The sequence below is a fragment of the Poecilia reticulata genome, linkage group LG2, assembly GCF_000633615.1.
Source record: "Poecilia reticulata strain Guanapo linkage group LG2, Guppy_female_1.0+MT, whole genome shotgun sequence".
Taxonomy (NCBI): domain Eukaryota; kingdom Metazoa; phylum Chordata; class Actinopteri; order Cyprinodontiformes; family Poeciliidae; genus Poecilia; species Poecilia reticulata.
Window position 1 is genome coordinate 44751107 of NC_024332.1, and position 25000 is coordinate 44776106.

Below are 25000 nucleotides of genomic sequence, written 5' to 3' on the forward strand. Positions count from 1 at the left end.
GGGTTGTACATACATATATATCTATATATATATATATAAGATCTGTTATTTGTATTCAGCTTCCTTCCTTCGCCTACTATCATTATTCGACATTTGAGAAATTTTACAAATGAGTTACTTTGTGAGATTTTCAAATTGGATTGGACCCGGACTGGGGCTCCACAATCTCGAGCGGCCAAAGCTCAAAGCTAGCACAAAACTGTAAGATAGAGGCATTTACTTATAACTCAGCTCTGGAAAAAGCAGGAATACTTCCATCCTGGTAGAGGAAACAAGAAGATTCTGTACTGGAGGGCCATTGTCTGGTGTCGAACTTTTACAATCGTTGCATTTAACACAGAAGTTAAATCCTGTTCAACGCAAACGCCCCGCAATGATTTTAGATACGGTAATATGCCTCTACCGCCACTTCCAGATTTTGATGAAGTGAGACCTAGAAGCTGTTCAGATAAGGTAAAGTAAGTAAGGTCATTTTATTTATATAGCATATTTTCTGCAACAAGGCAATTCAAAGTGGTTTACATGAGTTAAAAGGAAATATGGCAACCTCCTGCCATAACAACGGCAGGAGGTTGTCATAACAACGGCAGGAGGTTGTCATAACAACGGCAGGAGGTTGTTATGTTATGGCCTCCTCCCATAACATAACAACCTCCAGAGATAAAGATATAACATTCAGTCCGCTACGATGTCAGGTTTGCAGGCTTGATATTTATTTTGCGATCAGCACAGCGGAGGTCGATTAGTTCATTTTAATCTCCTGCTATGCTCTTATTTTGGTAATGGAACCGGATTGCGCAACACCTTGTTGAAACAATAATCACTGAGGTTATTATTGTTGTTGGGTCRTTAATTTGAACACGTTTTGTTGATTTTTCTGTTGTTGTTCTTTAATAGAGYTAYGAACGTTTTAAGCCAATCAGAGGACGAGCTGCTCTCRGCGTCATGCTGAGTTCAGTTTGTCWCCTGATGCCGAGATCGACTCAAAACTTTCCACGATCGACATATAAGACCGCTGCTCTAGCAAAGAACAGTTCAGAAACAATATGAAATGGGAACAAAGTTACTTATTAACTGATTAAGTCGTGTTTTAGATTGTTCTTGAAAAACTAATCAGTCACAGCTKCACAGTGAACCCCTTCATGTTTTACAGCAGACAGCCGCTCCTCCCCCTGCAGGTACTGGGTCCCCCCGCTAAATCTTTTAGGGGTAGCGGTACCCTGCCGTACCCCTTTACTTTCACCCCTGGATATAACAAACATGTAGAAAGAAAGCAGAAAATCCTGTTTAGACGGAGAATCAAATTAAGTCTGTCTGTAGAAAGGAGAGCAACTCCGCCCTCTGCTGGCCACCTTCTGTAAGTGCAACATCCCCATTTAAAATTGTTCTGATTTATGAATTTAATGCAATTATAAATACTAAAATTACCAAATCTTACATGAAAATCTGTGTTAAACAAATATATATATTTATTATTCTTGGTATAATGAGTTAGAATACGTACAATAGTAAAAGCTTCCAAAATAAATGCATATATAAAAATACAGAAATATAAAAATTATGTGTACTTATAATAATTATTACTTTTTGTTTTTGTTCCAGCCTCTTGCTCTGCTCAGGATGAACCCAACCCAACAGAACAGGACATTAATGACAGTATTGCTATTTTATCCAAATATATACTATTTTAGTAATGTTTTACTATAATTATCCTTAATTAGTATTATTTTTCCTATTTGTGAATAATATTATTTTTAACAACATTATTATAATACTTATATCATTTAGAACTACATTTATTACTATTTTATTATTAATTTAAGTAATAATCTCTATTAATGCATAAATCATATACATTCATAATTTCTTTATATTTTGTGGCAGCAGTGGTAAAAGTAGAATTTAATTTTTTACATTTTAATACCGGAAAAATATAAATCATTGTTGCATAAATAAAACATTATTTTAACTATAATACTTTTTATTATAGTAGTAGAAGCAATAATATTACTGCTAATTGATCAATAATATAATACGTTTATTTCTTGTTATAAATCAATTTATTATTATTTATTGGGAGGTTTTCTGAGTTCAACCCGTTTCCTTTAGGACCCGGGGGAAGTCCGTGATGTGCAGGTCAGATCCTCCTCCTCCTCCTCCTCCTCCTCCTCCTCCTCCTCTTCCTCCTCCTCATCAGCTGTTCCGGCGGCGCAGCAGCGGAGCCCCGGACCCAGACTCTCTCCTCTCCGCCTTTTCCTCTCCCTCCCCTGGAAGAGTCCATGTAGCGCCCCGCACCGCCCCGCACACGGACAGAAGATGAAGATGAGGTGCGGGGTTCATTTCATTTCTGAAACTTTCGCTCACTTTGTGTCAGAGTAAAACCTGAAAAGCTGTGAACGCGTTTTCTCCGCAGGTGTTGCTCTCGGCTGCAGCTCTTCCTCCGCTGCGTCCTGCTCCTCATCCTCCCGGCTGCGTCGCAGTGGTCAGGTAGGAAAACCTGCGGCTGCCGCCGCGTTTCCACCGCAAACCTGCGCAGACAGATAAACTCACTTATTTGCGCTAAACAGTTTAAAACTAAATGCAAACAATCAGTTTTTCCAGTTTTTCCACCCCCAACATCCTGCATCTGCCTCAAACTTTAACGGTAAAATATAATTATTGAGCAGATTTTTACTCAAATCAAATGTTTGGAAGATTTTTTTTAGCTGTCGTCATTTGAAACCATGTTTGGCTTTTTTTCTTTCTTGCTGTTCTGAATCTTTCATCCTGAACGCTGGAAATCCATCTTAGGAAATGTTTTTCTAACAGATGATGGCGGATGGAAACGGAGAGGATGAAGCTCAGCATTCGGTTTTCTCTTCCCGCGTTTCCCTTAGAAAAGAGCGCAAATCTCTGTCAATACTGCGCTAACACCTGCATCTTTCTTACTATATCCATAAAACTGTCAATATCATGTAATATTTGTTTTCGTTGCAAATGTGCAGCAAAACTGTGAGAATGTTCCGCTAATGTTGAAAAACCAGTTTTACTATCGAGGTGTTTCCATTAATTAATAAATGCAGTTAAAATCACACAATAATACTTTGTTCATTAAAAAAATCATTCTGCGCCATCATCTAACTACCACTTCCTGTCGTCTTCTTTGTCGTTTCCGCTGTAGTAACACCCGGGTGTTGATTATGTGATGCGATAAAACTGTTTCCATTGCAGTTTTGCGAATTAAATCAATTTCAATATGACTGAAAACCTTCATCTTAGTGCCAAAACTTTTTATTGGAAAACAAACGGTTTTGGTTTTTTTTAAAAAGAAAATTGGCTTGTTTATTTTCCCAAATGTCAAATTTCGCAATTGCATGGTGAATGGAAAAGCAGCTCCTGATCACTTCAGGACCCAGAAGAGGATTTGTTGTGGAAACCACATTAAAGCTGCATGCTTTGAATCTTCTTCACCTCTTTTAACCCGAAAATGTGGAGTGTTGCCCTGCGGTTTGTTGGGACCGGGTGGAGAATCGGTCCTCAGGAAGGCCAGCAGCTCTGACTCAGTGTTTCCCATTGCTAAGCTGGGTCAGGAATCCCTATTGTCATGTGATCTTTGACATGCGCCCAGCGGGACGCCGCCGGGGGAGGGGAGCGGCTGCGACGGACCCCAACCGTCCCTTTTAACGGCCCGCTGTCCTCTCCTTTCTGGGCCAGCGGGACGGACGTTGGAAAACAAAACAGAAAAAGAGGGAAACTCTGCTGGACTTTATCTGCTAATCATGGATGAAAACTTGAGTTTTTAAAAGTTTGCATTGTTCTAATAGAGCCTGAAGCTGCAAATCCTTCACAAAATGTGTGGTTGGGGAAGAAAAAAGAAAAAAGCCACCCCATCTGGTCAGGGATAAAGTCTGATTTCCTGCACCAGTTCTGTTCACCCAGTGAACCTTGTGATGTTTAATTCCTGGATTTTCTAGTCATTAAACCTGCTTACGCGTAATCTTCCTCCCTGGAAGTGTCTCAAGTCCCATCGAGCGTTTGTTTTGTCGTATTGTGTCAGCTGCCGCCGTTTAGAGAGTTAATTAGACTGAAGCTAAGTAGATGTTTGCAGACTGACAGTGGGCTTATTGTGGCTGTAAGCCTGCGTTTCTGGGTGGGAGGAACATTAAATGTCCAGTTTAGGTGCGGATCTGATGACTGACCACCCAGATCTCACACAGACATGATGGTGGACGATCATCTGAAGGTGGAAATAGTGAATCTGACTCGTTAGCATCTGAGCTCCAGCTCTTCGGATCCGTCTTTAGACCAACATGACGGCAGGTTTGGTGCTGCAGGCGGCTCTAAATTGGTTCCAGCTTAGCCCCCATGTTATTACATCACTAAATGTCTCCTAATATGTCCTTTAAACATCCCTGAAAAACATGAAGGATTTCTGCAGAGTTAGTCCAGTTAGCTGTGAGCTAACCAGGTTTTCACCCAGATGTTTGACCATTTACTCTTCCCATCACCTTAATCCTTTACAGATTATCAATCAGATTAAGTCGGGACTCGGTCTGGGCCCATTCAAAACGACACATTTTGAATGGGCCCAGTGGAGCTAATTTTTTTAGCTTATTAGCTCTTCAACAAAGTTGTACTTCTGCGGTGAAATTTTGGCTATCGACTGTTTACGCTCTCATGTTCTTCACTGTTAGCGTCAGTTAAACACCGTGTTGATATCACACGTTAGCATTTTCACTAACTTTGACATGTTTAGCGCATTTAGCTTCCCTTAAATCTCTCCAGACAAGTTCTAAAGCAGAAATTCACTAAACTCCTATGAACTTTCACTTGAATTGATTTAGACGTTAGTGTTGAAACGTTGGATGCCAACAGTTTACTCGCTCCCGTCCTTTAGCAATACCACCAGCTAATTGTGTGGTTGTTTTAAGCCTAAACCTGCTGAGGGAATGAATAATTTTGGGTTTTCTGAACTCCAAGAAGAGCTCAGAGACCAAAGAAAGGTCCAGAACCGTAAAGGAAGGAGTAAGTTTACTGTTTTCCTAATAGCTCTGAGTACCAAATTTAGCCCATCTGTAATGCATAGGAAGTGTCAACATCCAAGTCATTCGCTGAAAACACATGACCCAGTTAGCATGTTAGCACACCTGGAAACATAAACAGCTGCCTTTGGTTTGGTTTAGCTGGTTTTCATCTTCGGAAATGCGGAGGTAGGTGAATCTGGAAATCACCAGGAAGATGTTGTTATATTTTGTCAGATCATTTTCCTCCCACATGAAGAAACTCCTGAAATCTGTCATTAAAAAGGTTAAATGTATGAATTTTAGCTGCTGGTGGAGCATGACTTCACACAAGGCTTTTGTTAAGTCTCCTACACAGAGAGGAACACACCCAACCCTCCACATGTGCTCATCCACTTATGGTTTTTACAGAATTTCTATAAAACTACAGCAACATTAAGCCACTTCAGTAGATTAATGTTCAAAAATATCCAAAATGAAAAGTTGTCACAACTCAAACCACCCAAGTTTCTTAGATCTTTATTGGCTTTCCTATTGTTCTGTCTGCTGGTTGATCTAATAAATTCGGTTTAGGCTTATTTGGAGGAACGTGTGTATATATATTTGAACCTGTATGATTCTGACTGTGTATTGGAGAAAATTTACCATAAATTAAAAAACAAAGTAAACAGTTTTTGTTGTTTGCGTATAAATTAGGGGTGGGAATTTTTTACTAACTCACGATTTGATTAAAATTCGTGATGATTTCTGCTTTAATCGGTTGGAAAGGATCCTCATGATCTACTCCAGTCTGCTTTGCGAGGCAGAATGACAAACCGAGACATTAAGGTGTCACGTTTTTTAAATATTACGCCATGTTTAGATGGAATCACTCCGTCCCTGAATCCTCCGCTTCGTTGTAACGAAGTGTCGCGTAGAGAGAGCTTCGCCCACATGAACGACAACGTTGCAGTTTCCATCCAGAATTTTTTAGTCATTTTACAGCATTTGTAATTGTAAAAAATGTGCGTAATTTGTCACCAAATCGGAAAAACACGTCGTATTAATGTCTCCTGTGGACACAAACACCAGATAGCGAACTATCGATGTCGCTCTCCAATAGTATTTCTATGAAGACATTCAGGGATTTTGTTTTCTTTTGCGTTGCAATAAAGTAGTAGTCAGTGACATCTTGGATACTTAAAGGCTCTCTGCTGAGGTTTTTTCATATAACATGTCGTTAGTGAAATATTTTAAGCTTTATATCTTTTTCTTTAGGATACTAATGCACCACAAACTCTCTTTCCATTCCTAAAAGTCCCTAAAACATAAACAAAAACTTTCTGTAAGAAGAAAAGAAAAAGTAAAAATACATTCAAACTGTTTGGATTATTTTTGGGATATTTTCTGCAGAGTTTGGGATATTGTAATAAAGTCGCCTGGAAGTTTTAATTGTTTTTTTTTTGTGTGGGTTTTTAGTCTGAATGGTTTATAAAGGGACATTTTCATACCCCTCTCAACCTCACACAAACAAAAACGTGAAGTTAACAGCTCGGCTTTCAACCAGTTTCTGCACCAAAGAGTTAAGAATGTAAAAACACGTTTTCAGTGAGGCTCTTTAAATGTGAACATATAATTTTAAATAGACATTTGCTGTTGTTATGGCTGTATGCAAAATAAACGTTTTGAGCATTTCTGCTTAAAACATGGCAACACACTTCTGACCAATCCCAACGCGGCATACTGAACTCCGCACTCTGTGACGTAGCTCTGCTTCGCTTAGCTTTGCTTCGCTTAGCTTAGCTCCACAATATGTTTCCAAGGTGATCAATCTTCATTTTACAAACGTTTCGCACAGTAAAGCTCATGTGCGCCTGCGTTTTTCCCGGGAATTCGGGAAAAACCAAAAAGAGTCCAAATGTTCCCCTTAAACGGAGACGGGACCGGATGAATGTCTGATTTTTGTAGTTTCCTCCGCGCATGCGTTCCGTCTCCATGGCGACGTGAGAACGTTGCCTCGGACAGCGGATTTGTTTCACTGTAAAAATTTCTACACTGACTTTGGGACGTTTTTAATCGATTCTGAATGAACGTAGAGTTTAAACCCGTGTCTGTGTTTGTCCTGCCTTCGTTTTGAAAGCTGCTGACAGCTGTTATTTGTATTTCTCTTCCTCGATGTCCAAATGTCGGGTTGACGGCTGCAAAATACAGAGGAACTGGGTAATTACTGGCTGCGCACTGAAAGAAGAGGACTTGTCGAGCACTCGCTCCAGAACTAATGGCACCCTGAGTGCCGCTTCGCCTCTCAGCGCCTCTTTCCTGTTTCAGGTGAAACCTTTACTTATTTGCTCGTCTCTCCCAGGTAATCCAGGTAACACTCAGCACAAGGTGTGAAGCTCTGCAAATTACAGGACTCTACTGTATATACATGTTTTCTATTCAGTTCTGCAGATCTGCGTTGACTGATCTGAGTTTTTACTTTGTTTCGTCCATCTTAGTGGTATGTTGTGTTTCTGTGCGACTCCTCCTTCATAAACCTGACAGTTTTAACTCCACCTTGTTTCTCCACTCGTTATTCGCAGCATTAGAATCTGCAATAAATTAAACACAGAATTCTGCAGCACATCTAGATGTTGAGGTTTTCAAAGTCAAGCTAGCATAACTTCCATTTCCCATTTAATTAAAAAAATACATATTTTTTAATTAAAACTTTTTTCTGGCTTTATTAGTTGTCGTAGCAGCAAAGCTTTGCGCCCCTTCTTTTACATATCATGCATACATTCAAGACTTTGCACCCTATTTTGACAACGTGGCAGCTAAAACCAATGCTAGCCACTTTTTGCGCTCCCGCAGGGAGATGCGCGGTGGGATCTTGCGTGAATCACGTCACATTGCAAGGGGTCTATAGAAACATACCGGAATGTTTCCATTAAGCAAATTTATTCTCATAATTTGCACAATTCTATGGCTAATGGAAACCCAGCTGGTGTTTTCTTGTCTTGGTCAACATAAATCAGGAATGGAAAACGAGTTGACTGGACATCATGGGGTGTGTTGCGGCTAGCAGCTGTTGCAGAAGTTCAAGATCTTTCTCTCCAGTTTTTGCGGCGTAAACTAGAGAATTCATTAGACGTAAAGCGGGGCACGCTTTTCCTCCGGGTGGTCAGCTCGTCTGCTGCCTTCAGTCTGGATGGGAGCTGGTTTCCATGACCACCAGGTGCAGATTATCCCCCCACAAAGCAGCGTTTGGCTGGAGCGGGGGAAACCGGATCTGTGTACCTGGCACTTTGTCCCGGTCTTCAGCTTCAGGTCGTGTTCACTAGTCTTCTTTGACAGCCTGCTGAACACAAAGGGACATGAAACCAGAGACCCTCTCCCCCCCCCCCATCCCATCAACTCCCACCTTCACTCCATATTTTCCTTCTCCGGTTCTAGGAAATGTATACCATGAGCTCTTCACTCTCCATGATTTATGGCTGATGCCAACACTGTATAGACGGCTTTATGTCTCTACTGGTGATGTGATCCTTTTAGTATTATCAAAAAGATGCAAACGGTGTTAAACCCAAGCACCAGCTACCAYCCATTTCCCCCATTTTAATGAATGAATAGACCATTCAGCGTTTCACGAGGCCCCTCTCGGGAATGCCATTGTGCATTTCGAACCTCACTTTGCAGTTATATCCCTCTTTTTTTTGCTCTCCTCGTCTGCTTATCTTCTGATTGACTCTCGTGATGTGTGCGCCGCTTTTCAGGGCATCCTTGAATTCCACTCATTCACCCGTCCTTCAAGAGCGGCCGTCCCGTCTCTGGAGGCACTTGCCCTCACAAATCTCACACCATGGGGGTGTGAACTGAGGAGAATCCTATGGGACAGGGAGATTACCACCAAGGCCACAGATCTTGTGACAAAAGGGGGGATTTTGCTGAGTCCGAGACTTTGGTTTGGGGTTTTTTCACCGTAAGCATCAGGAGGCTGGAGGGGGAGACCTCCAGGTGCGTTTGGTTTGGACGAGTTAAGCTTTAAAAGCCAAAGGCCGGAGAAAAGACTCCAGCGGGAGCTCTAGACGTCGCTGCTTGCGTCTCGTCTTACACAAAACAAATAATTTGGTTCCTTATAGCTGTGAAATGTGAATCTGGAGCTCGAGGACAGTTAAAATCACTTCACTGGTGTCATCGCGTGATGAAGATGCGTCATTTTGCTTCCCCTTTTCGACATCGACCCCAAGTTGAACTATTTCATGCAGAGTTTTGTGCCAGCTGTTGTCTGATTGGTCAGAAGTTTGTTGCCATGTTTTATGCAGAAATGTGCTCGGATGGCGATGTTGGTATTTCACTTCAACTGATCCATTTTTGCATTTGCAGGCATCGTAAATACAGAACGTTTACCTGACACGGTGAGGAATCATGTACATTGTTTAAGATTCCTCAGTAAATAACTACAAAGACTATCAAATGGCCAAAAACTCCTGAATGGAAATGGCAACATTGGCGTTTGCAGAAAGGCGGCGCTCGCTACGTGACACTTCGCCAAAACAAAGCGGAGGATGCAGGGAGGGAGTAATTCCATCTAAACATGGATTAATATTTAAAATTTAATAAACGTGACACTTTAATGTCTCGATTTGTCGTCCTGCCCTACAAAGCAGACTGCAGGAGATCACCAGGATTCACTGCACACCGAGGCTAAAGCAGAAATCAAAATTGATTTTCATTGATTTTCATTTCTGGCCCCAGAAATTGGAATCGAATTGTGAGAAAGTGGAAGATTCCCACTCTGCTATGTTCACATTTCGCTGCTAAAAGTAAAACTCTTTGCACTCTTTCCTGTTTTTCCCAAGCTGGAGTGTTTCTTCAACACAAACGGAAAACACCGTCTGCTCCGGTTTTGACATTTCGCTTAAATACTCGGCTTCTTTAACCGGTTCTTATAGCCGCAGGCGACATGAATACTTTTTATCAACCAATCAAATTTTATTTGTATAGCACATTTCAGCAGCAAGGCATTTCAAAGTGCTTTACATAATTAAAATAAAAACAGCATGTGACATTAAATAAACAGTGAGAAAGAGAAAGGGATTTTAAAAAAAGAAGATAAAAACATTAAAACCCCTTTAGGACTAAAGTTAAACGCTGTTTAACTGGGATTCTAACCCTCAGGGACTTTAGTCAAAAACACCGTTTGACAAGGACTCCAACCTCTAGGTTTTTAGTTGAAACGCCGTCAACTGGGACTCTAAACGCCGTAGAACTTTAGTTAAACACCGTTTAACTGGGACTCTAACCCTCAGGGACTTTAGTCAAAAACACCGTTTGACAAGGACTCCAACCTCCAGGTTTTTAGTTGAAACTCCATCAACTGGGACTCTAAACCCTGTAGAACTTTAGTTAAACGTTGTTTAAATGGGACGTTTTCCGGGGGCTTTACATCATTAAAACGTAAAAAAGAAATGAAAAGAAATGAAAAACATTAAAGACATAAAAACATGGAAGATTTTATAGTATAATTACGTTTGTACAGTTTCCTCTACATAACTACAAACTGCTACGCTGTCGTCCACAGAGGAGCCCGTCTCTGTAGCGCTTCGTTGGAGCTAAACAGTGGGAATGAGTGTGTCCAACACCGAAGTTGGTGTTGTGTGGGAATACGAAGGTACGGCGACCACATGACTGCGTGTCGACTGCTCGGGTTTGGACGAAGTATGGGAAAGACTGAAGGCTCCCACATTCCTCCTTCTTTTCCTCTAATCCAAATGGATACTAGCAAGTTAGATGGGTTTGCTAACCATCTAACTTGCTAGTTTTCTTCACCACGGTTTAGCTTAGCTTCACCAGGTTATTATACGGTGCACAGCTGGGCGCCTGAATGGTTATGCTTCACACCCTCTGACATTGTTCTGGTCCAGGTGGTTCAGTGGCGTCAGAATTAGAGACGGGAAAGATTGTAGACTGTAAACATTCAGAGGTGCTTTAAAAGATTTGTAAGGCTTTTGGTCCAGACGGTGCCATTATTGGCAGGATTTGCCATCCTCGCTGATTGGCTGAAACAACAGTAGCCGCCATGTTGTTTGGAAAAACTAGTTTACAGCCGTAATTTTTGGGTAAAATCTTTATAATGTTTTCTCCACAAGCTGTGAAAGAAGTGTTTTTCCCAGAAGAGATTTCGTTCTTTTTGTCACGTAAGAAGGTTTTGGATCATAAAATAAATTACTATATCAGACATAGATGACCTGCGTAAACCCAAGAAGCAGTTTTCAAATGACGAAAAGCTTTTTAGGCCACAAATTAACTGTGATTGAGCCATTTCATGTAAGAGGTTTAGCCAGACTTAGGTTGCTTAATACCTGAACTGCAGATATAAGAAACTATTGAAATAGTACGTCTGATGAATGAAAGATAAAAGGATTCCATCAAAAACAGTAGAAAAAACAAAGTCAATAGCTGAGTTTCCATCGACCTTAAAATTGCTCAAATTGGAAATATGAAAATGCAAACTGGTGTTTTTACAGCTGTGTCAAAATTTGTGTATTTCACAAAACAGTTTTGAGTCGCATCAACAAACAGATGTTACTACTGGACACCACATTTGTTAAATTGCGTTTTTTCAAAATTTTTAATGAAATAGCAGAAAAGTTTGCACACATTTGTAATGGAAATTCAATAATTATATAAATTTGAATCCACTTTAAATATTAATGACTTATGAAAACAAGCATTTACTGTCAGTTTGGGACCAGCTCAGTGTTGCCGGGCTATAGAAGAGGATACGCCACGTGTTCATGGGAAACTGATTTATTACAGTTGGTGACTCTCTACCAGAAAACGTCCACAGAGAACGTCCAGTGCACTGTGGCCTAGCCAAAGCCTGGACTTCAGTCCAGTTAAGATGCTGTAGTTTGATGTTAAACAACACGTTACCACTCAAGAACCGCTTGGCTGGTCCACTCATCGCTGTGAGTACATGGCGCCCAGGGTTTGTAGCGCGACCGTTAGCTTGCACAGCTTGGTTTCCTCCTGACACGTTGCTGAGCGTCACGGTAAAACGTCTCCACTTTGGTCTGATGTGGCTAAACGTCGTCATTCCAGAAGTCGTGTTTTATTCAGATGCAGCCATAAATCACGTGATCCTGTTGGTTTTAGAGAGACGCGACTTTCCAAATAGCCGTACCTGTTCAGTGTTTGTCTAATTGTCCTGTCGTGACCTTTAACCTTTAACCTGCTAACTGAAGCTTGTAAAGTCTGAGCTCTTGTTCTTTTATTTTTTTTGGTCCACTCCTGGGAAGACTGGCAGCTTTCTGAACCGTTTTCCTCTTGGGAATAATCTTTCTCCCCGAGTGATGGTGGACTTTAGACAGATTGGAATTGATTTTATTTTCCAGATCAGTTTTTGTTTATTAACAACACCGAACACTGACATTAAGCCGGATGAAAACTAAGCACGGTTTTAGCTGCATTAGTGAAACTGTTGTTTATGATTGGCGTTTCAGGGTTAGCTTAGCCCACCACCTGAGTCTAGCAGGTGTATTTTGCTGTTTCATTATTAATATTTCAGCTTTCACCAACTCGCTCAACATCACCACATATCTCATGCATTTTACAGCCTTTCTATTTATTTCTGCTCTGATTTGTTGCGTGTTTCTAAAAAAAAAAAAACTCAAGTGGTTTTCGTTTCTCATGCCTCATTTGTGGGAAGACATATCCAGCGATTGCACATTTCAGTCTGCATTTCCTGGTAGCTTAGAGGCTTTCCGCCCCCACAGCAGAAATTAGCAAGTATTAGTGGAAAAATGCCTAAAAGGAGGCCAGGATTGCAGAGGTTGGTGAGGCTTTCAGTGGGATTAAGCCGTTGGGCTCTGCTGAGCTGCAGGAAAAAGGAAAAGGTCACTCGTTTCTTTATCAACACGTTTAGTTGCAGCTGTGAAACCGACAGCAGTACAGATGACCTAATTACCTAATTATCTATTCTTTCATCTCTTATGTTGCTTTTAAACCCCCTTTTTTAAAAACCAGTCAGACTCATTACTCTCTCCAGTTTAATCCCAATCACATGGACTGTAAACGGCGTTGCTTTGCCGAGGCTGAAGCGGAGTTAGACCGTGACCTCTGCCATTTTTTTTTTTTTTTTTTTGAGCTGAAGTGGCCAGTCTGGGAACAATAACCGCTGGCACCCTGGGATCTGCTAATTGAGGGCCCTGATATTGTCTGGCGGATGAAAGCCTTCTTTGTGGTACCTCCCGATCTGCTGTATCACCCCGCGGCCGCCGATAGCCGCGGTAGCCATGACGCCATCCCCCTCCGAGCGCCATCTGCATTCTTTGTCAGGGATTTAAGTGTCAATTGAAGGTGAGGTGTAATATTTCGAGCGACTGGAGGAATGTTCCAGTTGGACGTAAAGATTTGTTCTTGAACATGACTGAAAGATGAGTTCTGCAGCAGGAGCGGACAGAGATCAATCTTTGTTTGAATGCATGCGCAGGTGCGCAGGCAGCAGCATTTTTCCCCCCCTGATTACAAAGTCCAAGGCCTGTAAAGGCAGGCAGAGGTTTTACATGAAGGGTGTGAAGAAATGATTTATTGAAAAGGGGAAAATCAGCAGAGAGACTCAGAAAATGGCTCTTCTGTTGAGATGTTAAGAGATATCAGGGGTTTATTGCTTGGAGTGAAAGTTTTCTTCAAATTCAGTTTTTAATTTTTAAAATTCAGAAAAAAAATACAAGAAAATTGTCTTTGGATGCTTTAATTTTTTTAATTTTTAATTTAATTTTAGTTTAATTTAAAATCGACTTTTTTTTTAGTTTTCATCATGTCATAATGTTATTCCCTCAAAACATCACACCGGGAGCGTTTATTTGATACTTTAACGCAGGTTTTAGAAATCATTTAATCTCCATGGCAACGCCTGGCTGGACCTAGCCCCGCCTCCAAGGCGTAGCTCCTCCTCAGAAGTGAATTTTATAATTTTACTGAAAGTAATATAGTTAATATATTGTGCTATAAAATGGCACTGTGCCTGGAAAACACTTAATACTTTAATATTCAGTTTAAAATATTTTCACTTTGCTAAAGAGGAAAAAAAAAAAGTAAAATTCAGAGTCGTCTTTGGATCTTTAAGATGCTTCCTTAAAGAGGCAGCGTTGGGTAAAATCAACTTTTTTAGGTGTGCATCATGTTATTGTGTGTTTGCGTCATAAAAACATACCTGGAGTTTTGCTTTGATTCTTTCATCCATGTTTTAGAAAACCTTTAATCTCCATGGCAACCATTCAGCTGTTAAAAACGCCTGGCTGGACGTAGCCCCGCCTTCAAGGCGTAGCTCCTCCTCAGAAGTAAATACTCTTTTAAGTCATATTTGATATATTTAGCATTTTTATAACAACTGACGGTAACAGTGACCTGACTAGGATATTAAATGGCACTATGAGCCTGGAAAACACAAAATTCTGCCCCTTAGGATTTAGTTTCAAAGGTAAAAAGGATACAATTCAGTCTGATTTAGTAAAAGTTCAGAGCAGAACATTAGAAAGCCACCTCTGGACCTTTAAGAAGCTCCTAAACACACACAGACACTATCAAAGCCGTCAAAAGTTTGCTTTGAAACTGGCTTAATGCAGCTTTTGCAGCATTTAAACTCTGAGATGATGTCAATATTCTCCTAAACTGCAGGGGGCAGCGTAGGACACCTACAGGAAGTTAAACAAAACATGTCAGAAGTAAAAACAGCTGTAATTTACCTCTGAAGTTTGAACTTGGGTCTTGGTTTCTCTCTTTTTAACTGTTTAAATGAAGAAAGAAACAAAACAAAATGGAAAAAAAATCGTAATTGCATTAAAATGTAAATTATAACATTAAACATTACATTAAAATGAAATTGGTGCTTGAGGATTCAACTTTGTAGTTGAAGTTTGGATGGTAGCATTAGCTTCCACTAAATGCTGTTGGATTAGCGTGTTAGCATTAGCATTCACTCATTAGCACAGATAGCAATTTTAGCAAACTCCATGTACTTGTGATGATTATTAATAATGTCTATTAATGAAGCTGCTTCAGTAGCTAAAACTTTTCTCTTTAGTTAAAATCTGCTGTTTGGAAACAACCATTTTGGAACTAAGCTAAGCTAAAATTAGCTTGACCCAGACTCTCTTGTGTTAATTTCTCTCTCATCGGGTGGATAAAAACCACCTTCTTCCAGGAAACCTGCAGCCGTTTTAAATGTTGTGGCTGAGCAGCGCATCTCCTGTGAGTGTTTGATACAAGCAGGGATAAATATTTAACATCCTTTTTAAGTGCTTAGCACGAGGCTGTTAGGTGGTCAGCGTCCTGTGGAAGCCACATGGGAATCCTAAGAATGCCCTGGAGGAAAGAGGCGGGCGGGTCTCTGTTTTCATAAATTAAGTCCTGGAGTTCTGTTACTTGGTCCGAAGCCTCCGGCTGCTATTGGTTTTTCTCCTCAGCTTTCAGAACGGCACCTTTTAGCTCAGCCGCTACAGATTTAAGCACCTGTAATGACTCTGCTGTTAGATTGACTAGATTAAGAAACGCTCAGAAGCTCCCTGTGAATTACACCGGAGGGCATCCGTCTCTGCTAAACATCTGAGTCAGGTTGTGGCTTTTAAATGGATCGTATTGTTTCTCTGACGCATCTTTATCTAATTATGCTCCTCCAACGTGGCTCATTTAAGATAAAAAATGCTCATTAAATCTGAAAAACCACTTGCAGGTATTGGCTGCTCCCAAATTAGCCGCTTGGCGTTTTGTTCTGGAGAGACAGAGGTTCTGACTTGTCTCATCTGCTTCTTAAACTTCTGCTGTTTGTGCATTAAAACCTCTCAACAGTTTGGATTAGTCACTACCTCTTTCTTTGTTTCACCGGGGTTTGTTTAGACGATAAAATCTAACAAGTTCTTACGAGTTTTTCTCATTGATTTGAGCAGGAAAAGACATAAAATATTTTAAAATAAACCGCTGTCTTGTCTGCAGCCCCTCCAGCAAAGGATAATTTGCTGGTTCGGCATTTAGATATTAATCTTTAAGATTAATAATACAAAGAAACATCAAAAACTACAATTAAGTCATTAAACTTAAATATTTGTCTCTGTATGAGCCAGATAAATAATTTGGTTGATTATGGGTGGAAAGCTAATCCAAATCTGGGCTCTTTTATTGAGAAAGATGATCGTCCAAATCATGTTTTGCAACGTAATTAGTTGTAATTATGAGCTCACTATTACAACTAATTACTATTAGTCAATTACCTAATGATAACAGAGCTTTATTTCAGCTTAGCTAACTTTGAAAATGTTTAGCGCACTTAGCTTCCCCTAAACAGATTTTCCAGATAAATGCTAACGTGCTAATATAGTCGGCTAGTTTGAAAACTAGCCGACTATAAAACACAAAGTTTGAAAACTTTGTGTTTTAAATTATCGACTGATTCTTTGTCATTAGTTTCAGCTGAACGACATGCTGCTGTAGCGCCTTCACATTTTTTGTTTACTTCTTTTGCTAATTTTGAAACATTTCTTCCAGTGGAGAGAACATTTTCCCCAATCAGCTGATACGCTAACAACAGAGCTAATTTTTCACTTAGCACTTTAGCTAACTTTGGAAATGTTTAGCGTACGTAGCTTCCCCTAAATCAGTTTTTCCAGATTAATGCTAACAGCTCTGATTTGTGTAGCTGTTTTGTAAACTTTCAGTTGAATAAACTGATTGTTTCGTCCCTCACACTTAGCTTCCCCTACATTATTTTGAAGTATGTGCAGACTGTTTACACAGCATTTCCTGTCCTAAAGTTCTCTATCTTGTCCCCCAATAACTTTAAAACATGAAACATTCAGGAACTAAATAAAACAGACAGTAGAGGACAAGATGTAAGTAAATGCAATATCTTAAGAGCAGAATGGCAGAAAAGCACCTTTGGCTAAGCTGTTTGTATCTCGTATTTTCTTTTTAGACTGAAATTAGTTTTCAGCTCTCATATTGTGAATAACTACTAATCAGACCTACACACCACCCCCTTCCCACACAAACTAAGCTGTAAAGTTTATTTCCTGACATTATTGGGCAGCTTCTAATGCAGCACTGTGATGAAAAAGCAACAAAGGCTGCAAGACAAACAAAGGAAAGCAGGGTTTTACCTGCCAGAGTCTCATTTAGACACACAACCTAACTGAGTCATTTTACAGGCTGCAACTCGCTCTTAAAGCCACTGCAGAGACCTCAGCATGTTAAAGCACTTTGCTGTTTGAGGTATGCATCTGCAGGAGCCTCCCTCCAGCTGCAGAAACCAGCATTAAGCCGTACAGCCTCAGAGTTTCCTAATAAACACGGTTGCTAATGTCTTTAACTACCTTTGTGTTGAGGAGGGAAGCGCACAGAAACTGTTGGCAGCGCTGACATGATGGATGATTTCATTTTGCTTCTCTTTAACCTTCAACTTCATGTTTAACCTGAGGGCAAGTCAAGTCAAACCTCCCCTGCTGCAGGGCCGCGTTAAGCTAGCAAAAACCCTGGCTGCTCTCCAAGCGTCACTACATCACAGCAGGTTCACCACGGGAGGTGAAGCGTCCACAGGCTACAAATTATTCCTTGATAAACTCAGCAGGGAGCTAACAGGCCGCAGTTTTCCTACGACTTTACTGGACAAAACAGCTACACAAATCAGAGCTTTAGCATTTATCTGGAAGAGTTAGCTTAACAGAAGCTAAGTACGCTAAACAGTTTCAAATTAGTAGAAGCACTGAAGTGTGAAGTGAAAAATTAGCTCTGCTGTCAGCGCATGCTAAACAAAAATGTGAAAGCAAAGTAGAGTTTAGCTGAAGCTAATGCTAAAGAACATGAGGGAGGAAACGGCTGATAGTTGGTGTTTAAATTTATTTAAATAAACTTTAGCCTGAAACCTGTGCTTTAGAATTTATCTGCAAACATTTGTGTGCTTAACAATTTCAAACTTATTAAAAGCTCTAATGTGTTAAGAAAAGCGCAAAACAAAACATTAGCTTTGTTACTAGTGGATTAGCGTAAGAGTTTGCGCCGCTGGTTAAAAGCGTCCCGGCAGAGATATCGAGTTACCCGCTGAGGTAACCAGGTCTGATCTGACCTAAAAACCTGCAAAGTTGGAAAGTTTCCTCCTCCTTGCAGCTGAAATGTTTCAGTCTTTTGCTTTTTGTTTAAGCTCACAGATGGACGACACCATCGCTGCTACGGACTGCACCTTTAAGGGTTTCATTTTCATTTCAGAGTAAATCACGAAGCTGCTGGGCCCTCCGAGGGTCGCTGCAGGGTTACGGCAAACCAACGCGCTGTTTTAACCAGTGGTGGACACACGTCCGCTAATAGCAGAGCTAATGCTTCGTTAGCGCTTCTGCTAACTTTGAAAGTCATACTTAGCTTCGTCCATCGGTTTAGCGTTAGCTTCCCTAAAACACTGTGTTGGTAAAGCGTTTCAGCATTAGCAGACCTAATATTTAGTCAGTACTTTATGATCAGTGCAGCGAACTTTTAGTGCCCACCACTGGTTTTTACGGTATAATGAAGTCCAAAATTCGATTGGATGAGATAAAAAAATAATTTAGAATGAGATTTATTTCTTTTCAAAACCAAAATATCTTCTTGTTTTAAAAAAAACAGGTGGTAGCAGTAAATCAGCAACACCTGTTGGGGTTTTCAAGAAGCAGTCAGAGGAAACCCCGTTATGCCTTTCTAAGAAGTCATATTTTATTTCCCGCTATGAAAAGATTCATTCCTGAAGTTATTACCAAGGTCTGGCAGCCAAACGCTTCTTGAACAGACGACCATGAGAACATTCACTTCATCTTCAGATGCAGGAGGCGTCCAGATTCATTAGCTGCCCTGAAACCGTTTTCCCATCCGTTTCTGCATTTTTATCTCCTCTGACTTCATAAACTCCAGCCTCTGAAGGCCCTTCCTGTAACAATTTGTAGCTGTCGAGGCTCATGTACTTTCTGTTGTTGAATGGCGCATTGTTTGTCTGGCAGGAGAACGAGGCCACACACATACAAACATCCACTCCTCCTCTTCCTCCTCCTTCCAACAGGAATGCCTCCGCATGAACCTGCGTGTGTGCGCAGCTCCGACTTTCTGGATCTGGGTTCTGAGTGACACACACAGGGAAATCTCCCTGGTGAGAAGTCGGCGCTCAGGGGGGGGAATGCCTGAGCGCAGACAAAAGCGGCGTGTCCTATCCCTAACGCAGCAGGACGGCGGTGCAGAGCTCTTCGGTTTCGGTTCAGATCACAGGAACATCCAGGAAGCTGAAAGTTTTCTGCCGTCTCCATTTGGTGCCCATTTCGATGAGACTTTGGTTAGGACGTTAGAAACGTCACAAACTGACGGTCAGAGCCTCATTCTTGCTTCAGACTCTGGAGGTTTCCAGACTTTTGTTTCTGCTCAGCTCTCTGAAGGTCCCACCAAGGCATTTCAATCACACAGAGGTCTGAACTTTGACTAGGACCTCGATTCTGCTGTGTTTGCTGACGATGTTGGACAGATGGACTCGCATTAGAAGAGATCGTTACTTGGGCCGTTTTCTAAACTTTCAGTTGAATAAAGTTCAGCATCTGTGATGAAGGTTTGGTTATCGACTGTTAAGAATTCGTTAGCCATTTCTATTCATGCTCTTATTTTGAAGGGAGTGAAGAGTGTTTGCACAGCAGTTCTGCTTCCTGTCCTCATGTTCTGTTTCCCTCAATAACTTTATTTCAATCTAGAAACAAACAAAACAAAAGCAGACAGCAGAGAACAATAAATATCATAAATACAATATGTAAATATGTTTATGATTAGAGTTTTAGCACAACTAGAACGATGGTTTGCCGAATCTTTAAAGTCGTTTCTGCTGATTAGAAAATATTTTAAACAGGAAAAAATACTTCTAACTTAATCTGCTGAACCAACTTGTATTTAATCCTACATTAGAGTTTATATTTTGTTTATAGGACCAAACATCCCTTAATTACTCCAAAGTTTTACTGAATGTAATAAAAATGCGTGAATTTGAGTGGAGTGAACTCATTTTGTCCGAGGTGAACGAGTTCAGGCATCTCCAAGGCTTTGACACTAAAAACACAAATATCATAACGGAGAGTATATCAGTGTCAGAATCAGAGCCAAGTATTTGCTCAATGAAGCTGCAGAGAAAAGCAGCCGCTGCTCAAACACAGAGCTTTTCTTCTTCTGCTGCCGCTAAATGGCACCAGGGCAAATAATGCGACACATTGAGACGAGTCCTGTCAGATCTTTGATGTGGAGGATGAAAGGCCTCTGGTGTGCGGGAGACGGTACTCTGAAGAAAACCAGACCAAATATATCAGAAACACATTTATCTTTTTCCAAAGCAGCAAAATCAAAGGGCTCTTATGGTGAAACCTTCTCATTTGGCACGTTTTGGTACTTCCATTTGGATCTCAGTTGATCGTAAAAACAACCCAACGGTTTGAACAAACCCACCCAGTCGCTTTTTGGAAATTATTTAATAATTTTGGTGTCAGAAAAATGAGTCATTTCAAAAACCTTCCAAATGTTAAGTTACATTCAGTGTTACCTAGCAACCTAAGCCACGCCCAGGGTCGTTACCTAGCAACCCAAGCCACGCCCAGGGNCGTTACCTAGCAACCCAAGCCACGCCCAGGGTCGTTACCTAGCAACCCAAGCCACATCCAGGGCTGTTACCTAGCAACCCAAGCAGAGCTCCAGCATGTTTGGTCATCTAGTTTTATTGCTGCATGTGCTGAACAATGGCTGCTGCACTGCAAAAACACAAAAATTTGTCAAGTAGTTTTGGTCGAGTTTCTAGTACAAATATCTTAGTACATTTGAAATAAGATAAAAGTAACTTACAAATAACTTCTTAGCAAGAAATATTAGAATAATTCAAGTCAATAATTTCTTGATATTTGTGAAAAAAGTACAAGTTCCACTGGCATATTATTTTCGTTATTAACTTTGCCCATTAATGTTAAACTCCTATATTTTGTTGAAAAGTTATTTGTAATGTTAGTTTTGTCTTGTTGTCCAGTTTCTAAAACATTTAGAAACTGGAGCTGAACACTTGGTATTAGTTTGTGTTTTTGCAGTGAAGTGTTTGGTCATTGACTCGCTGCACAGAAACCACTTGCGGCATTCTTGGTGTTTGCGCAGGAGGCTCGACTTTTGCTTGTCAAAGACGTGTATTTGTATAATTGTGCATCTGCTTGCAGCCGTTTTCACATGTGAGTGTAAACGTCGAGTTGGGGGCGGGGCCAGCTGCTGTTTATGTGGATTTAAAGTGACAGAGGCCCTAAAACAATTAAAATCTCATTAGCTAAGAACGATTTGGAGCAAAAAAACGCAGTGAACATGTTTTGTATAGGCCATAGATCTATCCTAACCTGTTCATGTAGCATAAGTGACCACCTGTGAAAGCCTAACTTCACTCCTTTGCAGTTAATGAATTTCACCAAACCGTTATCTGGATTTTTCCTGTGGTTTCTTTTGGGAGTCTAGGAGTAATTTCCCTCAAATAATTACTGGAGCCTCAGAAAATGATTCTGCAGCCGTCTGGATAGCGGCTCAATGCAAAGCAAATCCCTGTTTTAGTGTTTAGGAAGTCAAGGCCCACGTCGACCCGGTGGGATGAATTCAACCGCAACATCTCCCTTTCTCTTTCTGCTGCTGCTCTCCTCCTACACGCCGTCATTAAAGGCCGACAGATGTTAGCCGCATCACATGTGGATCGGAATCCCCCCGCCCCCACGCCAGCGTTTTATTATGCACTTCACTACTGCCGTAAATCTCTCCAGGGAATCGAACCGTCGCCCCAATGACCAAACAAACGTTCCCCCCCAGGCAACGATCGTAGCCGCTGCTCTTCTTCCACACGCAGGAGATTCGGGTATCGCGAATCCTGAACCAACATGATCGGAATGCCGATTTTCCCTGCTTTGTCCCGTCTTTGTTTGACATATTCTTTTGTTCTTTCGGGATAATTTGACCTGGAATGTTTTCGCGTCAGGCTTCAGAGCTCATGGGCAGCAGCTGCTCAGGTTAGAGTGTGAAATCAGTAATCAGACATCAGAGGTTTGGGAAATTTGATTTCTTTTTCTGATGCATTTCTGCAGCTAAAATCATAAAGGATCTTAAAATCTTTTACACCTTTTACCATGCCACACGCTACAATCATAAACTTCTGTGTATTTTTTTATGAAGTTGTAATCTTTGTTGCTCCTAAATAAACCCCCAGCTCTATGTTGTTGGATAACTATTAACTCTAAGTTATCAAGGCTCGTATTTCCCAACAATCCCAAGACTGTTTTCCCACCTGATTATTGGTTCAGTTGGGAGCAACACCACAACATTTGTTACATTTCCAGCTGCTGTGGTTTTCTGCCTCTCTGCTCTGGGTCAAACCAGCCAAACCCTTTTAAAAACCTGTTCCCCTCCTGGCCTGTGGGGGCGCTGCACCAAGAACCACTGAAGGAAACAACACAAAAATATCTCAAGAAGACACTGAGCGCAGCTTCCTTATTCACCAAATGGAAATAAAAATTGTGTGGCGTCAGATTTCAGCGGTTGTAGATCGCTTCAAAAGCAGGAAGTGAACTACAGCCCAAAGCATTCTGGGTAAATGCAGCCAAAACAAACATGAGATTCTAGCGCTAGCGGGACAAATGTCTCATGATCGTTTGCCAAAGACAAAAGATAAATCTTCAAACTGCTAAAATCTGACTGCACTCCATTTTTGTTTCCATTTCACAAAGGAGGAAGTTGCGCTCGGTTTCTTGAAATGTTTTTTTGTCGTTTCCATCAGTAGTTCTGGGTGCAGCGCCCCCACAGGCGAGGAGGGGAACAGGTTGCTCAAAGGGTTTGCTTGGTTTGGTACAAACCATTACTGAAAATGTTACAAATGTTGCAGATTTGTTCCCCAAACAAACCGAGTCTACCAGACTATCAGGTGGGAGAACAGCCTTAAACACACATAATTCTGAATTTAAGAAAGGAAACGAAATCCGGAGCTTGGAGTTAAGAACAGATTCATTAAATTAGTCTTCGTGTCAAAACGTGCTTCTAAATGATCATAGATGTGGTGAGACTTAAGCATGGAAACAAAAGGAAAAACAAAAAGCCAGACCTCTGTCTCCATGAAACTGATGTGAAAAGCAGACCTGGGGCTCATTAAGGTGAAGCAGCCACAGACGTTACCTTCACTGGTAGTTCATGATGATGTGCTGTCTGATAATTGATGACTCAGCAGCATTCAGGTTTGCCTGTATCGTCTTGTCGTTTCGGAAGCATGGAGGCTTTCATCTGCAGCTTTTCCAGCATTTACAGTCGGATTATGAATGAGAATTTCCAGAGTTTTTATTCCAGGGAATAGACGGACTTACCTTTGGCATGATGGAGGAAGAGGGAAAAGATGAAGGGTAAATTTTGAGAAAGGCTAATTAGGTTACCAAACAAACAGATGAGTTTCATCACAGTTTTAAAATATTGTGACATTATGATGGGAGAAGACATGAAGGAAGGATCTTGGGGTTGAAACTCTTCCATTTCACCCCAATCACTCCGTCTTATTGGTGCCTCAGCTGAAACTATGAGGCCTGGACAACTTTAGGTGTTTTGGCTTAAAGGGTCCAGGAAGGTGGAACCGAAGCCATATTGTTGATATGTGGTCAAGTGGTTGTGGGACGTCCATTTTCCTACAAGACGCACCAAACCTTTCCCCCTGTAATATCATCATGCTGTTTGTCCTGCATGCTGCTTACACCAGCATAGTAAACACAGAGACCATGGCAGAGAGGATCGGCTCTTACGAGTTCACAGCTTTGGAGGACATGATGATTGATGAGCTCCAGCATCAGAAAAAGAAGGGTCAGTTCGCCCGCTGCTCGTTTGGTCCAACGGTACGTCCCTCCTCAGCTGGTCATCCCGGTCTGGCTGAAAATGTCTGTCTGTGATGGTCGTCACCCAACTGCACCAATGAGAACGGATTTCGGGAGTTTGCCCCGACCACGCAGAACCACGCAGCAGGCAAATGTGACCATTATCCAACCTCTTCACGGCAGCCTGAACGACCTGATTCTCATCTGTCAACCTCTGCCACTTTATGAAAATAAATTACATCTGACAGTTTTCAAAGCGTCTGCAGTCTGAACAGTCATGCCGCATTTTATCCGACTTTTACACCAGAGACGTGAGACACACGTCATAATTCTGCACCAGAAGAAGCCAAACGAGGCATAAGAAATTATAGTCGTGAAACATGACTGCAGTCTGTCAGTGAATCACATCACAATCCCACCATCTTGGTTCTTACTGCACATGCAGACAGACCATGAGTTGGGATTTCTTTTCATGAGCTCCCTTTGTCTTAAGATCTTGACAATTCTGTCGGCTCCCATTGATGGAACAATGGACGTTGCTTTATGACATTTATGCTGTTATTCTGTGGATGTGGGCTGCTTGGGGATTATAAACTGTTCACTCAGAAGACTGATTGCAGTCACATTTAATCAACAACCAGGCAAAAAAAAAAAAAAGCTCAGGCCGTGACGTCCTGGATGAGCCGCTGATGAACTCTAGGCCTCTGCGCTGTTCGATGGTTCTCACTGGTTCGGTGGAGTCCCAAAGCCTTAAAAATGTCTCTGAAACACTTTCCAGATTTTAGTAGAGATGTTTCTCATCTGTTCTTGAGGTTCCTCACATTGAGTCATGAATCACATGAATTGCTGTTTGGGATCAGATTGAATTGATTGCCTAGTGGTGACCAAAGAGATGGTGGTTAATCAGGTTACGGAGGAGGTGATCACCGCCTCCTATGGCATCTGGATCTGTGGTACGGTTGTGTCCTTTCTGTTTCAACGCTCCTTCATGCCTGGTTGACTGGATAAAACGGTTCCTTTCACTCCGTCACCGCAGTAGACCACCGTCAGTCTCTGCACCTAATGACGTTCAAACACATGACCATGTGTTTTGGTTTAGCTGGCAGAAGAAAACAGTTTGGTTGAGGTTGTTTGAAGCACTGT

At 41.3% G+C, this 25000-nt stretch overlaps 1 protein-coding gene across 2 annotated transcripts in view; it reads left to right on the forward strand.

Annotated features, from left to right (window-relative positions):
- Nucleotides 1–2185: 2185 nt before the first annotated feature.
- The window catches only part of col18a1a (collagen type XVIII alpha 1 chain a), a 71447-nt gene continuing 48632 nt past the window's right edge, over nucleotides 2186–25000 (forward strand). For both annotated transcript variants that reach the window (XM_008404262.1, XM_008404263.1), the window contains exons 1-2: nucleotides 2186–2327; nucleotides 2414–2487. In XM_008404262.1, the coding sequence (XP_008402484.1) occupies nucleotides 2317–2327; nucleotides 2414–2487 (85 nt within the window). In that variant the 5' untranslated portion in view covers nucleotides 2186–2316. The remainder of the gene's footprint in view (nucleotides 2328–2413; nucleotides 2488–25000) is intronic.